Source organism: Crocodylus siamensis, chromosome 1 (genome assembly GCF_052110815.1).
Source record: "Crocodylus siamensis isolate JL-2025a chromosome 1, ASM5211081v1, whole genome shotgun sequence".
Taxonomy (NCBI): Eukaryota; Metazoa; Chordata; order Crocodylia; family Crocodylidae; genus Crocodylus; species Crocodylus siamensis.
Genome location: NC_143395.1, coordinates 426,085,415 through 426,102,304, shown reverse-complemented (window position 1 = coordinate 426,102,304; position 16,890 = coordinate 426,085,415). Strand labels below are relative to the sequence as shown.

Genomic DNA, 16,890 nt, shown 5'->3' with positions numbered 1-16,890 from the left:
TGCACCAGCTGGGCAGTGCCTGCTGCTGCCCCACTCACTCCTTCACCATGGGGGGGCATTGATCTGCCCCCTCATGCCCCTTCCCTCCCTCCTCCCCTTCTACCACACCAGACTTACCAGTTGGAGGCAACTGTCCAAGCTGCTGGACTCTGCTTCTCACTGCCCGTGTGCTGTGCTGCAGTTGTGCAGATGCAGGGGTATTTATCAGTCATGGGGCCCATTTCCGATGCAGCCATTTTTAAATATCTACCGATCTGATATTGGACCGATGTATCGATGCACCTCTATTAAAAAGAAACCTGTCTGTGGTTGTTACAGGAATATATCAACCAATAGGAAGCTTTGTAGAAGTATAAGCAGTTGACAAATGAGACTCCAACCTGCAGAAAAAACTAAAATCTTTTAATTTCCTAGAAAATTCAGCCCTTGAGAGAGAATTCTGTTAAAGCAGTGCTGTCCACTGGTGGCCCCTGTGCTGCGTCCACCCCACAAGGGGTTAATGTGTGACCGGTGGCCTTTTACCTGGTTTCCACTCCCCCTATTACTTTTGCGTAGAGGGGAACAGTAAGTCTGCTGCCGACACCAAGACTGGAAGGTGTGGTCACTAGCTGTTTGGAAATTGGAGCACTGTTTTAAGAGCAATCTTCAAAATCATTGGATAATTGAGTCAGGTGTCTCCTTTCTCTGAGGTTCACAGTTGCACCATGTGATCTTGGGTTTCATAGTTTCGAGGGTTGGAAGGGACCTGAGTAGATCATCTAGTCTGACCCCCCCGCCATGGCAGGAAATAATACTGGGGTCAAACGACCCCAGCAAGGTGTACATCTAACCTCCTCTTAAAACCCCCCAGGGTAGGAGCCAGCACCACTTCTCTTGGAAGTTGGTTCCAGACCCTAGCCGCCCTGACCGAGAAGTATCACCTCCTGATGTCGAGTCTGAATCTCCCCTCTGCCAGCTTGTGACTGTTATTCCTGGTCACTCCTGGCAGTGCTCGGGGGAACAGGGACTCCCCCAGTGCCTGCTGGTCCCCCCTGACTAGTTTGTAACAGGCACAAGATCCCCCTCAGCCTTCTCTAGTGGAGGCTGAACAGGTTCAGGTCCTGTCGCCTCTCCTCGTGGGGCCTGCCCTGCTGCCCCCTGACCATGCGAGTGGCCTCCTCTGGACCCTCTCCATGCTGTCCCCATCCCTCCTGAAGTGCGGCGCCCAGCTGCGGCCTGACCAGTGCTGCGTAGAGGGGGAGGATCATCTCCCCGGACCTGCTCGAGATGCATCTGTGGATGCATGACAAAGTGCAGTTGGCCTTCCTGACTGCCTCCCCACACTGCCGGACCGTGTTCATCTTGGAGTCAATGATGACCCCAAGATCCTTTTTCACCTCCGTGCTGACAAGAGGGGAGTTCCCCAACCTGTAGGTATGGTGCCGGTTGTTCCTCCCCAGGTGCATCACCTTGTACTTGTCTGTATTGAATCCCATCCTATTCACATCTGCCCACCCTTGTAACCTGTCTAGGTCTGATTGTAGCCTGATGCTTCTTTCCAGTGTGCCCACGTCCCCCCACATCTTAGTGTCATCAGCAAATTTGAGCAGGTGCTTTTTACCCCCTCATCCGAATCAGTGATGAAGATGTTGAACGGTGCGGGCTCGAGGACCGAGCCCTGGGGGGACCCCACTGCCCACGTCCTTCCAAGTGGAGAGGGACCCATCCACTACCACTCTCCAGGTGCGGCCCTCCAGCCAGTTGGCGACACATCTGACCGTGTGGGCATTGACACCACAGCCCCCCAGTTTCTTAATGAGAACGGGGTGGGAGACAGTGTCAAATGCCTTCCGGAAGTCCAGGAAGACGATGTCCACTGCTGCCCCCGCATCTAATGATCTGGTGATCTGATCGTAGAAGGCCACCAGGTTGGTGTGACAGGACCTGCCACTGATGAACCCGTGTTGGTTGCCCCTAAGCATGCAGTCCCCTGCTGGCCCCTCCTGGATGTGTGCCAGCATAATTTTCTCGAACAGCTTGCCTAGGATGGAGGTAAGACTAACTGGCCCATAGTTTCCTGGGTCCTCCTTCCTCCCCTTTTTGAAGATGGGAACCACGTTGGCCCTCTTCCAGTCCTCTGGGACCACACCACAGCACCACAAGTGCTCATAAAGCCGTGCCGGGGGTCCTGCAATGACCACAGCCAATTCCTTTAGGACTCTAGGGTGGAGATTGTCCGGGCCGGCTGACTTGAATACGTCCAGCCCCTCCAGAAGCTCCCTAAGTAAATCCTCGCTAACCCGTGGCCCAGGTGTGCCTCCCCTGGGGCCCGAGGGGGGCCCAGCAGGGAGGTGGCTGTTCTGGTCCCTACTTAGGAAGACAGAGGCAAATAAATCATTAAACATGGTAGCTTTGTCATCTGGTGTGACGACCAAGTTTCCCATCGCATCCTGCAAGGGCCCCACGTTACCCGGGACCTTTTTACCCCCCTATGTATTTAAAAAAGGACTTCTTATTGTCCTTAATCTGAGAAACTAGTCCTAATTCCATCTCTGCCTTGGCCTTCCTAACTGCCCCCCTACATCCCCGAGTGACTGCAGAATAGTCATCCCTGGTGATGATCCCTTCTTTCCATTGGGTATATGCCTCTTTTTAGCAAGGAGACATTCTTAGCAAGAGTTCTTCACTGCTTCTCAGGAGTTTCTTCCCTCCCCATGTATCCCTCTACTCTCACACACCTGTATAAAGCCGTTAAACTAAACTGCATTGTGGTGCGCAGTATCAGATGAGGACTGTTTTTTAAAGTTTTGGGGGAGGGAGGAGGGAAGCAAGAGGGCTGAGGATATATCCAAGAAGGGGAAATTAATCATTATGAAAGCTCATTTCCTAGTGGGAGGAGAATAAGAGACCAAATATGGGAGAAGTGGATGGTTGAGTGGCCATAGAAGAAACAGGAAATGGGTACTTAGGTGCATTATGATGATCAGTTGTAAGGAAGGCCCTGTTGATTCTGAGACTAGTGGAAGCAAGATCCTTTGGATTCTAATGTTGTTCATAAATCTGAAAAGTTAATGCAATCCACTTAAATTATTCTTTTGTGATAGCTTTGATACTAAAACAACATATGCTATTCCCACACTTTCAGATCTAAATTTTAATCAGCGGTAGAAATCTGTGCTACACTGGTGCATTGCGGAAGCTGTTAGACTTGGTGCAATCAGGGATATAACAGTTTATAACAGGCCACTAGATCCCCCCTCAGCCTTCTCTTTTGGAGGCTGAACAGGTTCAGGTCCCGTAGCTTCTTCTCATAGGGCCTGCCCCGTTGTCCCCTGGTCACACGAGTGGCCTCCTCTGGACCCTCTGCATGTTGTCCACATCCCTCCTGAAGTGTGGCGCCCAGAACTGGACGCAGTCCTCCAGCTGTGGCCTGACCAGCGCCACAAAGAGGGGGAGGATCACCTCCTTGGACCTGCTCGAGATGCATCTGTGGATGCACGACAAGGTACGGTTGGCCTTCCTGACCGTGTCCCCACACTGCCGGCCCATGTTCATCTTGGAGTCTATGATGACTCCAAGATCCTTTTCCGCCTCTGTACTGACAAGAAGGGAGTTCCCCAGCCTGTAGGTATGGTGCCGGTTGTTCGTCCCCAGGTGCAGCACCTTGCACTTGTTGGTGTTGAATCCCATCCTATTCTCATCTGCCCACCCCTGTAACCTGCCTAGGTCTGATTGCAGCCTATTCCTCCCTTCTAGCATGCCCACATCCCCCCCCATCTTGGTGTCATCACCAAATTTGAACAGGTGCTTGTTACCTCCTCATCCAAGTCACTGATGAAGATGTTGAACAGTGCGGGCCCGAGGACCGAGCCCTGGGGAACCCCACTGCCCACATCCCTCCAAGTCGAAAATGACCCATCCACTACCACCCTCTGGGTGAGACCCTCCAGCCAGTTGGCGACCCAATTGACTGTGTGGGTGTCGACACCACAGTCCCCCAGTTTCTTAATGAGAACAGGGTGAGAGACAGTGTCGAAGGCCTTCTGAAAGTTCAGGAAGACGATGTCCACTGCTACCCCTGCATCTAAGGATTTTGTGATCTGATCATAGAAGGCCACTAGGTTGGTCTGACAGGGCCTGCCATTAATGAACCCGTATTGGTTGCCCCTAAGCATAATCTCCCCTGCTGGTCCCTCGTGGATATGTGCCAGAATAATTTTCTCAAAAACCTTGCCCAGGATTGAGGTAAGACTAACTGGCCTATAGTTCCACGGGTCCTCCTTCCTCCCCTTTTTGAAGATGGGAACCACATTGGCCCTCTTCCAGTCCTCTGGCACCACACCAGAGCACCACGAATGCTTGTAAAGCTGTGCCAGGGGTCCTGCAATGACCTCAGCCAATTCCCTTAATGCTCTAGGGTGGAGATTGTCTGGACCAGCTGACTTGAATATGCCCAGTCCCTCCAGAAGTTCCCTAACTAGTTCCTCACTAACCCTGGGCGTAGGTGTGCCTCCCCTGGGGCCTGAGGGGGTGCCCAGCGGTTCCATGGTTAACACTTCATTTCAATGAAGTATAAGTTTCTGCATTCATAGTTATTTCTGCCAGTTAGCAGGCTCTGGAAGACTAATGACTTTGGTTCACATGGTGTCAATGTTTTTCTAAAATTTGTCCCCCCCCCCCCCAAGTCAAAGGTAAATTTTAAAGTATCTGGTCAAGAGCTTTAAATTCCAGATTGCAATTTTGTGGTAAGATGACATTTCTGGAAGCACCATGAAACTTTCTGTGGCTAGTGAAGCCTTTACAGGCCTGGCATTGTGCAGGTGACTTTTGTTTTTAAAGGCATCTGTTGGTGATAGATAAACAGCAGTGTGTGTGTTTTAAGGAGTCACAGTCCTCATTGTACTTAGTCTTTAATCTGTTACCTAGTTTTCTCTTGTTTCCTATAATCTGCAGAAAAAATCATCTGTTCCTTATCAGGTGGTGATAGTCTTTCTGACCCATCTGCTATTGGTCTTACTATATTGGGAATAATATCGTATTATGTAGAGCACAAGTCTATTCATTATCACTACTTACTGTTCACTATGAGGTGGTATTAAGGCTAACAAAATGAGCAAATTCAGATTACAAGACTTCAGGCTGCTAGAAATGCTCACATTACCCATTTACTGGGACTTTGTTCTGCTGCTGCAGCACTACTTTGCAAATCCTCATGGACCAGTTTGACAGAACCAGTGCATGTTGTACTGAGTGTTTAAAATGTTTCCCTAATAAAAGAAAATGTTTTTAATGAATAAACAGTGTTTAGTTGTGTATTCTCTGCAGGGAGCATTAGTATTGTAATCTTGGAAACACTGTGCCACAAATTCCCCCTGTTCATACAGTACTTTGAAGTTTGAGCAATAGCCCTACACTCGCTTCATTTTTCTTTTCATGGTGCCCTTTGTTGCCCTGCTGCAGGTGTTGTGAACCCAGGGCCTGCACAGGGAGGCAGGATTCAGGCTAGCAACTTGCGGTGTCAGCACACCACAGACCAGTATGAGGCACAAAGCTGACACTTAATCTTGTTCCAGTGAGTTCACAGTTGTCCTTGTGCTGTGGTGCTAAAGACTTCTCATTTCCCTTTTTCAAGCACTATGAAAAAATCCAATCCATCAGTTTTACTAAATCTCCAGTGCCAGGTGTTTCTCTCTCTAGTGTTCATTTTTTCCAAAGGCTTATCGTATAAATGTTCCAAAGGCATATCATATACATCTTGCTCTCTAGTTGCTGATTGGAAGCTAACCATCTTTTTTGTATGTTAATGATTGAACTGTCTGCCCAGCGCCACATCTGTCACCTCCCCAAATGACTCAGGAATTTCTAGGACTTGAGGGTTGTGTGTGTGTTGGGGGGTACTTAATGTTAACTGCTCACTTATTAGATTTAGATTTTGTGATTTTTGTGGGTTAGTTTGGATAGGGGTGATCCTGCCTTAAGCAGGGCATTGGACAAATTAACCGCTGGAGGCCCCTTCCAGCCCAGCTTCTCCAGGATTCTCTGATTTGACAATTGTCATTTTACCTGGCTAAATGCCATGCTTATACACGGTACAATGGGCAAAGGGGGAGCCTAGGTAAACCAAAGGCAGTTGTATCAAGCCTCTCTTTTGGGATAAGAGAGCTTTACTATTGGCAACCAGTTTGCCAGCCCTTTATGGTGGGGTTTTCTTTATTCTTTGTTGTTTCTTCCCCTTCCTTAATGTTTTGGCCTTTTGAACACTAGCTCTGTCTTCGTAAAGAAGCATGTCTATTTGACAGTAACTCTGGCCTGTCTTAACATGCGGTGGAAGGCTGAGTCTCTTCCTGGCTTAATCAGCACTAGTCCTTGGAAAACACTTTTCCATTCATCAACTGTCACACAGGAGAGTGATGAGAGAAACAGCTCTTCTGTTGGGGTGGCAGGATTGCCTATGTTCTGGTTTTCTCTGCTTTATAAGCCCATCTGGATGCTTTATACAAAGCTGTCTTCTGGGGAATGTGCTGCTGTGCACAGTCTTCCTGAGCTGTAGCAAAATGGGCCTATACATACAGGGACAAATACAAGGGTTAACAGGGTATGCATGCATCTTGAAGTGAACGCATATATTTAGAGAGCTTTTGCTTGGTCTTGTTTTAGCATGCCAATGAAGATGTTGAGAGGATGCTGTTAGGAAACAAGTGTGACATGGAAGATAAAAGAGTTGTCCCCAAAGCAAAAGGCGAACAGGTGAGTGTCCCCCACCCCAGAATTGACTCGCTAAGGAAAATGTACCAGCATGGAGGTTCTCTGCCAGTGGGTGAAGGTGAGGAGGAATGAAATCATTTAACCCACCTTTTGTAGAGCCAATGCTGTAATATCACATGGGAGTTGGGCTCCCAGCAGACAAATAACACTGGACTTATCAATGTTATACATAAACCCAAGATTTTCGGGGGATTTCCTGGAGCTGTATTTTATGAATAGTTGCCGCCTGAAACTCTCTACCCTTAGCATGAAATAAAGTAGTGTGTTCTGGGCATCTAACATTCTCCTGTAAATCTTTGCTTTAGTCATTTGCCAAAGATATAGGTCCATATAATCCTGTTTTATCATGTATCAAAATCTGCTTTTATGTGAGAGCAGATCTATCCTGTACGCTATCAATTTTGCCAGTTAGTGCCTTTAAGTTTCTGTCTGCCCTACTGAAAACAAGTCGCAATGAGGTTTATAATTCACCACCACGAGAACTGTGCAAAACTCTCTCTAATGCTAATATTGTTCTGGCTTCTTTTTCTTTAATATAGATTGCAAGGGAGCATGGTATTAGGTTTTTCGAAACTAGTGCAAAAGCAAATATAAACATTGAGAAGGCATTCCTCACATTAGCAGAAGACATTCTTCGAAAGGTAAGTGCCTATGGGATCTGGTCGCAGTTGATTAATTTCAGGAAAGTTTTGCTTGTTAAAGCAAAGCAAGTGCAGGTCAAAGCTAACAAGAACTACATTTATCTGAAACATTGATTTTCCTTTTTTCCTTTATTTCATAGACATCAGGGCTGGAAGGGACCTCGGGAGATCGAGTCCAGCCCCCTGCCCAAAGGGCAGGAAGTCAGCTGGGGTCATAGGATCCCAGCAAGATAAGCATCCAGTTTACTCTTGAAGGTGTTCAATGTAGGTGCTTGAACCACCTCCGCTGGCAGACTGTTCCAGACCTTGGGGCTCGGACAGGAAAGAAATTCTTCCTTATGTCCAGCCTGAAACGGTCTTGCAGGAGTTTGTGACCGTTCGACCTCGTCATCCCTTGGGGCGCTCTGGTGAACAGACGTTCCCCCAGATCCTGGTGGTCACCCCTGAGAAACTTGTAGGTGGCTATCAGATCACCCCCAAGCCTACGCTTTTCCAGGCTAAAGAGTCCCATGTCTCTCAGCCTGTCATCGTAAGATCTGTTTTTCTGACCTCTGATCATGCGCGTGGATCTCCTCTGCACTCTCTCAAGCTTCTCCACATCCTTTTTGAATTGTGGAGCCCAAAACTGGACGCAGGACTCCAGCTGTGGCCTCACCAAGGCCGAGTACAAGGGGAGAATGACGTCCCGGGATTTGCTCGAGAAGCATCTATGGATGCAAGCCAGGGTTTTGGTCGCTTTACTAGCCGCAGCATTGCATTGCAGGCTCATGTTCATCTTGTGGTCAATGATGACCCCCAAGTCTCTTCCTTCTGTAGTGCTAACCAGCGTAGCACTGCCGAGCCTATAAGGGTGCTGCAGGTTTTTCCTCCCAAGGTGGAGAACCTTGCATTTTTTGGTGTTAAACACCATGAGGTTCTCGTCTGCCCATTTGCTGAGCTTGTCCAGGTCAGCCTGGATCACCCGCCTATCTTGTGGCGTGGATGCTTTGCCCCAAAGTTTGGTGTCATCGGCGAACTTGGCCAGTCCACTCCTGACTCCAATGTCCACATCGTTAATGAAGATGTTGAACAGTATGGGTCTCAGGACAGAGCCTTGAGGGACCCCACTGGTCACAGGGCACCACGATGAGTGACTGCCATCAATCACAACCCTCTGGGTCTGACCACGGAGCCAATTTCCCAGCCAGCGGATCGTGGTGGAGCCAAGGCCACAACTGGGCAGTTTGGCCAAGAGGTGATCATGGGATACCAGATCAAAAGCTTTTTTAAAGTCAAGATATATGACATCAATCTCTTCTCCCTTGTCCAGGTGATAGGTCACCTGGTCATAGAAGGAAATGAGATTAGTCAAACAAGACCTACCCGCAACAAACCCGTGCTGGCTGTCCCTTAGGATGTTAGCCTGGGCCAGTCCCTCAAGGATGGCCTCCTTAATAAACTTTTCTAAGATCTTCCCCAGGATAGAAGTCAGGCTAATGGGCCTGTAGTTAGCCAGATCCACTCTCTTCCCTTTCTTGAAGATCGGCACCACATTGGCCTTCTTCCAGTCTTCAGGCACTACACCAGAGCGCCAGGAGTTTTCAAAGCCCCGTGCCAGGGCCTGGGCTATGACGCTTGCCAGCTCCTTGAGTACCCTGGGGTGCAGGTTGTCAGGGCCAGCTGACTTGAAGGTATCCAGCTTCTCAAGGTGTTCCTTCACGAGGTCAGCATTTATGGAGGGTAGGGGATCCCCCTCACCCAGACTTCCCTGTCCCATAGCAGGCATGGGCATCCCGTGTGACTGATGAAAGACTGATGCAAAGTACCTATTTAATAGGTTGGCTTTTTCCTGGGCTTCAGTTGTCAGTTGCCCCATCTGGTTTAGCAGGGGTCCAACATTGCCCTTGCTTTTCCTCTGGCTCCCCACATATCTGAAAAAGGACTTTTTGTTGTCCTTGATGCCTGAAGCTAGTTGGAGCTCAGTTGCAGCCTTGGCTTTCCTGGTTTAGTCCCTGCAGGACCGGACCAGCGCGGAGTAATCCTCCTTGGAGGTGAATCCCATCCTCCATCCTTTGTAGGCTTTCCTTTTTAGCCGCAGGAGGTCCGCTAGGTCCCTGGAGAGCCAGGGGGGCTGCTGTGCCTTCTTGCTGCCTTTCCTCCGTGTTGGGATAGATTTAGCTTGTGCACTGAGGATCGCTTCCTTGAGAAGCAACCACTCTTCTTGAACTCCCATCTCCCTGGGGTCATGGTCCCTGAGGGCCTGACCGACTAGCCTCTTGAGCTTGTCAAAGTCGGCTTTTCGGAAGTCAAGAACTTCTGTGTTGCTGACTGACTTGCCAGCTTTCCGGCGGATGGTGAAGGTGATCAGGTCGTGGTCGCTGTCACCCAGCTTCCCATCGATCACTAGGTCGCCAATTAGGTCGTCCCCCGTAGCCAGTACCAGGTCGAGCAGCGCTTTGCCTCTCGTTGGCCCATAGACTTCTTGAGTCAGGTCGAGGTCATCCACGCACGAGAGAAAGCTTTGCGCCCGCTCAGATTTAGCTGAGTGATCTTCCCACGAGATGTCCGGGTAATTGAAGTCACCCATGACAACCAAGGTCCTGGAGCAAGCGGCCTCAGTCAGTTCCCGGGCGAACTCCTGGTCAAGCTCGGGACTTTGGGTGGGAGGTCTGTAGTAGACTCCCACCGTTGTGTCCCCTGTGCCAAATTCCCCACGAATTTTTACCCAGAGGGTCTCTAGCTGTCCGTGATGGTCGCCAACATCAGCTTGCAGGGACATGTAGCTTTCCTTCACATAGAGAGCTACACCCCCGCCCCTTTTGTCTACACGATCCCTTCTGTACAGGGTACAGCCCTCTATCCCCGTGGTCCAGTCATGGGTGGAGTCCCACCAGGTCTCCGTTATCCCAATGACATCATATTTCTTTGCACTGAGCAGGAGGACGAGCTCGTCCTGCTTGTTGCCCAGGCTCCTGGCGTTAGTGTACAGGCAGGCAAGTGTGCCCTTGGGGGCTCTTGCCTTGCCCACAGATTGTGCCAGGGCTGGGGCAGGGGTGGGCTCCCTTAAGTGCCCCCTTAAGTGCTCCAGAGCTCAGCTCAGCTGTGGGACATTCTCATTTTCTGCATTCTCTGACCCTCAGAAAGCTCAGTCCTTGGTGACCAGTCACTCTTTCCAGTTATGTATATGTTCTCTGCTTTTTCTTAATGCCCCTGTGAAGTGTGTCATTCATTTATGAAGGTCTGCATGATCTTTTTCTCCTTGCTTGGGGCGCAAACTCATGATAGTATTTGTACTTTTGCCTTAGACGTGGAAGCAGTGTGGAATTACTTTGTCCTTAGCTGTCAAATCCAGTCAGCTCCTTAATTTCCTTAAAAGTTAGGCTTTCAGAAGAGCCTTGTTTTGTAGACTTAATGTTCCTACTGTAATTTACACTAGGATCAGCTTGCTTCATCCCTGATTATTTACAGCTAGCCCCTCTATAAATTCCTCTCTACTTGCCAAAATTTAATCCAAGATAGCTTTACCTCTTGTTGGTATGCTGACTGTTTGCTAGATTTCTCTGTCAGGTAACTCATCCAAAAAGTGTGTGCCATACCATTATTTAGTAGGCTTTTATTACCCAGCCAGTCAGAGAAATTGCAGTCTCCTGGAATTGCATAATTACTGCTGTTAGTGCTGCACAGAAGGCATAACCCAACTGCAGGGTTTGCTGCAGACACCTACAGTGCAATCCAAAGGCAAGACAGTGTAGTCTTAAAACAAGCAAACAACAAAAATAGAAGCCCTGAAAACTTGTAGGTAATGAACCGCAAGAAGTTCATATGCAGCATGTCTGGTCTACAGCTTTTCAGTTCTCCCTTGGCTATTTTCATGTAATCATAGCAAATGAGGGTTGGAAGGCAGCTCAGGAGGTCACATCTATCCAGCCCCCTGCTCCAAGCAGGACCAGCCCCAACTACATCATCCCAGCCAAGGCTTTGTCTACCCGGGCTTAAACACCTCCAAGGATGGAGACTCCACCACCTCTTGGGGGATCCTGTTCCAGTGCTTCACCACCCCTGTCATGAGAAAATTCTTCCTAATATCCAACGTCAACTTCCCTTGCTGCAACTTGAGCCCATTGCTCCTTGTCCTATCATCTGCCCCCCTCCCCCCTGAGAACAGTCCAGCTCCATCCTATCTGCAGCCCCCTTCAGGGAGCTGAAGGCTGCTATTCAGTCATAGATTTCATAGACATCGGGGCTCGAAGGGACCTCGGGAGATCGAGTCCAGCCCCCTGCCCAAAGGGCAGGAAGTCGGCTGGGGTCATAGGGTCCCAGCAAGATAAGCATCCAATTTACTCTTGAAGGTGTTCAATGTAGGTGCTTGAACCACCTCCGCTGGCAGACTGTTCCAGACCTTGGGGGCTCGGACAGTAAAGAAAGTCTTCCTTATGTCCAGCCTGAAATGGTCTTGCAGGAGTTTGTGACCGTTCGACCTTGTCATCCCTCGGGGCGCTCTGGTGAACAGACGTTCCCCCAGATCCTGGTGGTCACCCCTGATAAACTTGTAGGTGGCCATCAGATCACCCCTGAGCCTGCGCTTTTCCAGGCTAAAGAGTCCCGTGGCTCTCAGCCTGTCATCGTAAGATCTGTTTTCCTGACCTCTGATCATGCGCTTGGCTCTCCTCTGGACTCTCTCAAGCTTCTCCACATCCTTTTTGAATTGTGGAGCCCAAAACTGGACGCAGGACTCCAGCTGCGGCCTCACCAAGGCCGAGTACAAGGGGAGAATGACGTCCCGGGATTTGCTCGAGAAGCATCTATGGATGCAAGCCAGGGTTTTGGTCACTTTACTAGCCGCAGCATCGCATTGGAGGCTCATGTTCATCTTGTGGTCAATGTTGACCCCCAAGTCTTTTTCTTCTGTAGTGCTAGCCAACGTAGCACTGCCGAGCCTATAAGGATGCTGCAGGTTTTTCCTCCCAAGGTGGAGAGCCTTGCATTTTTCGGTGTTAAACACCATGAGGTTCTCGTCTGCCCATTTGCTGAGCTTGTCCAGGTCAGCCTGGATCACCCGCCTATCTTCTGGTGTGGATGCTTTGCCCCAAAGTGTGGTGTCAGTCCCCCTCGGTCTCCTCTTCAGACTGAATCAGCCCAGTTCCCTCAGCCTCTCCTTGGAAGTTGTTCCCCAGCCCCACAACCATTTTATTTGCCCTTTTACAGTAAGGTATTGGAATTTGATCATGGTTCTAAGTTACTAAAATGCTTGGCTACTGAATAAGTAGTCAGAAGTCCCAGCTAAATCTCAGTTCTCCTGCAGCTTGTTGGTGTGACTGATTAAACTTTGTTCTGTCCCAAAGTTAGGGGCTAGAACCAGGTTAGGTTTCTTTTTGGAGTTTGAGCCCAAGTTGTAAAGCTTGTTGCAAACATCCAGAGCCTGGATTTCAGATATGGTGGTCCTGGATCAGCTTGCCAAAAAACATCAATGCAAAGATCTCCAGATTTCTGAGGAGGTTTGGGTCCACATCATTTCTAGACTTCCTTTTTGATTTCAGAGCTTTCTGCAAGCTTGTATCGTTCTTGCACTGCTTGTCTGTGCTACTTCATAATATCAGTGGTCTAATTCTCTCATTTTTGTGTTTTTTCTTCTTTCTCTACAGACCCCTGTAAAAGAGCCCAACAGTGAAAATGTAGATATCACCAGTGGAAGTGGAGTGACAGGCTGGAAGAGCAAGTGTTGCTGAACATTCTCCTATATCACCAATCGCCATCCACCACCCCTTTTTTCTTGCTGTAAAACAAACCACTCTGCCCATTTTTAACCTTAAACAAATGTTTTGTTTCTCATCTTAACAGAGCTTCAGTATCCCCATGTTCTCCTGGTTAGGACAGCTTGCTGACTATAATTTTCTCAACAAAGTGTATAAAAAAAAAAAAAAAAATCATGTCCATGACTTCACTTTTTTTTAATGTCCCTGCTCAACTCACCACTACATTTTTGGTTGTATTATAGTCCCGTTGCTCTTCACATTAAAACTTATAGCAATCATTTAAACTACTCTGCAAATTGTATAAGAATAAAAGTTAGAATTAACAATTTCTTTGGTACAACGGTGGAATTTTCTGTTATAGATTATGTGCTTAAGTCACCATATTCTATAGACAGGCATCAGCAGAAGAGCCAGGAAAACACTCATTTTTGCCTTGAGTATGTAAATGGGGTTTATTTTTTGTCCTGTGCCTTATGTGGAAAGGAACATTTTTTTTTTCCTTTTTTTACTTTGTTCTGGTGGAAGCATGTGCAGGAGATTTGATTTATACATCCATACTTGACCATTTTAAATTATCAAACTCTTTGTGGTTGCTTTACTGTGATTTGTAGGTGTGATGATGCATCAAGGACAAAGGGTGGTGCAAAAAACCCACAAAAAACTTGCATTTAATATGCTGGGTCTCCCTTTTGGTGACTTAGCAATTCAGAACTGTTCCTGCTGCCATTTTTTTTGTTTTTGTTTTTTTTAATTTTACTTCCCTCCTCCCCCTTCCCAGCGACTTCTTCTTTTTTTTTTTGCCTGCATGCTGCTTTTATTTGCTTTCCTTCATGGTGTGATGTGTTAATGAAAAAGATGGCAACCTTGTAAGTTTGCCAAACTTAATACAAAGCACTGATTTAGCTTTCAAGATAAAATGTTAAAGATACTTACTAATTTCCCTCTAGCCAATGTCAATTCACTAGTATCTCTTCTCTCCTCCTGCATAGCCATTGGGTTTTATGATATGGAAGAGTTGTTTGCATGCACTAGTTTTCTATGGAGGGTGATGTGGTTGTCTACTCTATGTGTATGAATATAACATGCCGTTCCCAAACTGACAACAGTTAACTTGAACTTAAAAGTTCTCTCGATTTGTTAGCTGCTCCAGTGAGTCATTTGGTAGCCTAGCAAGAGGTTCAGTAAAATAGATTTTTTTTTTAAAGAAAGAAAAAACAGAGTTGGCAGTTGTGTTGAATTACTGGTTCCCTGAAACTTTCCATTTCCCAGTGTTAAGTTTAAAAAAAAATGTATATTAAATAAGAATCATCTGTACTTTGCTATGGTCATTCTTGACCTCACTTGAATCCTGTTGGAAGACCACAGGTGACTCAGAAGGGAGAGAGAATCAGCATCCCTGTGTTTTTCAGCCCCCCTGAGTATTTAACTTGCTTTTCCAGTTTTTTGCCCCTCTGCTTCCTCTGTAGATAAAGACCTGCTAGCTACGCTACTAGCGTCCCAATAAGACACCTGTGTGTTAAATAGCTGAATGGCTTCATTCATTCGTAGCAGCGACGGGGCTGCAGAACACCGGGCTGATTTAGACCGCTCCTATTGAATTGGGTGTCTTGTCAGGGACAGCGTTTTAACATCCGCCTGGTTTGCCTGTACACACTGTAGGAGGACTCCTCCGCTAAGAAACAATTGTAAATGGAACCCCAGAATCTAATTCTCGTAGTTGGGCGGGTTTTGTGCCTGACTCATGCACTTGCTTTCTTGATCTTCCTCCACTTAGTAACAACAAATGACCTGACTTGACTTCAATGAATTTACAGTGTTTTTAACTTCCTTGTTCTGACCCGCTCTGTGTAGTAACTTTACTGACGTGTCTCCCTCTTCCTGTGTGTGGTGTGGTTTATTTTTTTTTTTTTTTCTGTCTCTCTCTACCTGTTAACCCTTCCCAGTTGAGTGGCTGTTGAGGTAAAGGCAAGGAACTGGGATTCTAAGGGATTAAATTTGACATGGTTTTGTTTCTCGCCTATTGATCAGCTTTGTAAATAGAGAGAATCCGGCTACCTTTCTGTTAAATCTGCACTTTCTAACCTTATCAAAAAAGGGAAAATGGAGTATATCTCCATTTTTGTATAATCTCTGTCTAGACCGTGAGCTTTTTCATTTGCTTCGTGGGGCTCTGCCTCTCCTGTGCAAGTCTGTTGGGATCCTTTGTGGAAGCTGTGTTCGTTAAAACACCAAGCAGTTGGAGAACAGTCCACTCTCTGGTACTACTAGCTACAAATTCAGTTTCATATTCTACTTAACAAGTTAAATAAACTGAAATATTTCTAGATGGTCTATTTCTGTTCATATAAAAACATGATTTCCAACTGTGCGGCTTGGCTTTCATTTATTTGTGGAGTGCGAGGCACATTTTTGGAGGAAGAAGCCTTAAGCGTATGCGCCTCTGCTAAAGCGAAACAATCCTTTTGGGATATGTGTAGTAATTTTTATTGCCGGCTCCCAAACTGCTTGTGAATCGCATACTTGCAGGAGGACCCATTCTCTTCCCCTGCCACTCCTGCTCCTGAGGGTAAAGTCTGATGGTCTAAAAGGAGACTTCCACGGCCCCCTTCCAGGCAGTGATGGAGCTCTGAATTCTGCAGTGACAAAGTCCACATTTAGTTTTTAATTACCCTGGCACCAATTAATCCCGCTGCACACAATGTAGCCTGTACCAGTGGAGGGGTGATCTTTTTTTAACATAGCTAGCCCCCAGAGGAGCATCGCTGCTAACTTTCACTTACAGTTTTTGCCACAGCAAAAAAATAAAAATAAAAATAAATAAATTCCTAATCAAAAGCTAGAACTGGAAATGGAATCTATTTGTCCAGTTGCTTTTACAGCATTTTAAACATTGAATGATTTATGCCCCAGTCTTCTCCCTCGGCTGTAAGACAGCAGCGCTGTGAGCAGTAGCAGAGTAGTTGGTGGCAAGGACCTCAGGAGTCTCAGACAGGCAGTGCAGTTTTTAGCTTTGTTGGAAGTTCTGGCTGTGATCAGGTCTAAGCTCATTAACTACCTTGCTTACAATATTTTAATTACACTTTAAAAAATTTTTTTGGCTAACCCACTCTGGCTGTTCATTTACAACCATTCTTTTGTACCACTTACTGTATAAAAGAGCGCTGTCCCCTCGGTCATACCGTGAGCAAATAAAAGCTTTTATAAACTTGAATCTTTTTATTTCCTAAGCTGTACTCAGTAGTCCCTTGACCTTGTTAAGCCTGCTCCATAGTAGAGGGCACCGGTAACACATCTGGAGGTGGGTGAGGGGGCAGGAGGGTAAGCAGTAGTGGTCACTCCTCAAGGGATGGGGCAGGGGAAGGCAAGTCGTGCTGTTTGGAGATAGTTTCTAGGGTCGGAAGTGACCTGAGCAGATCATCGAGTCTGACCCCCTGCCATGGCAGGAAAGAGTACTGGGGTCAAACGACCCCAGCAAGGTGTACATCTAGCCGCCTCTTAAAGACCCCAGGGTAGGAGCTAGTACCACTTCTCTTGGAAGTTGGTTCCAGACCCTAGCCGCCCTGACCGTGAAGTAGCGCCTCCTGATAGCTAACCTAAACCTGCCCTCTGCCAGCTTGTGACCGTTATTCCTGGTCACTCCTGGTGGTGCTCGGGGGAACAGGGACTCCCCCAGTGCCTGCTGATCCCCCCTGACTAGTTTGTAACAGGCCACAAGATCCCCCCTCAGCCTTCTCTTTTGGAAGCTGAACAGGTTCAGGTCCTGCAGCCTCTCC

At 47.5% G+C, this 16,890-nt stretch overlaps 1 protein-coding gene across 1 annotated transcript in view; it reads left to right on the top strand.

Moving 5' to 3' along the window:
• RAB10 (RAB10, member RAS oncogene family) overlaps positions 1 to 16,328 on the top strand; it is a 90,908-nt gene extending 74,580 nt beyond the window's left edge. The window contains exons 4-6 of the mRNA XM_090031185.1: positions 6,637 to 6,726; positions 7,284 to 7,385; positions 13,007 to 16,328. Coding sequence (XP_089887311.1) covers positions 6,637 to 6,726; positions 7,284 to 7,385; positions 13,007 to 13,090 — 276 coding nt within the window. The 3' untranslated portion in view covers positions 13,091 to 16,328. The remainder of the gene's footprint in view (positions 1 to 6,636; positions 6,727 to 7,283; positions 7,386 to 13,006) is intronic.
• The last annotated feature ends 562 nt before the right edge of the window (positions 16,329 to 16,890 follow it).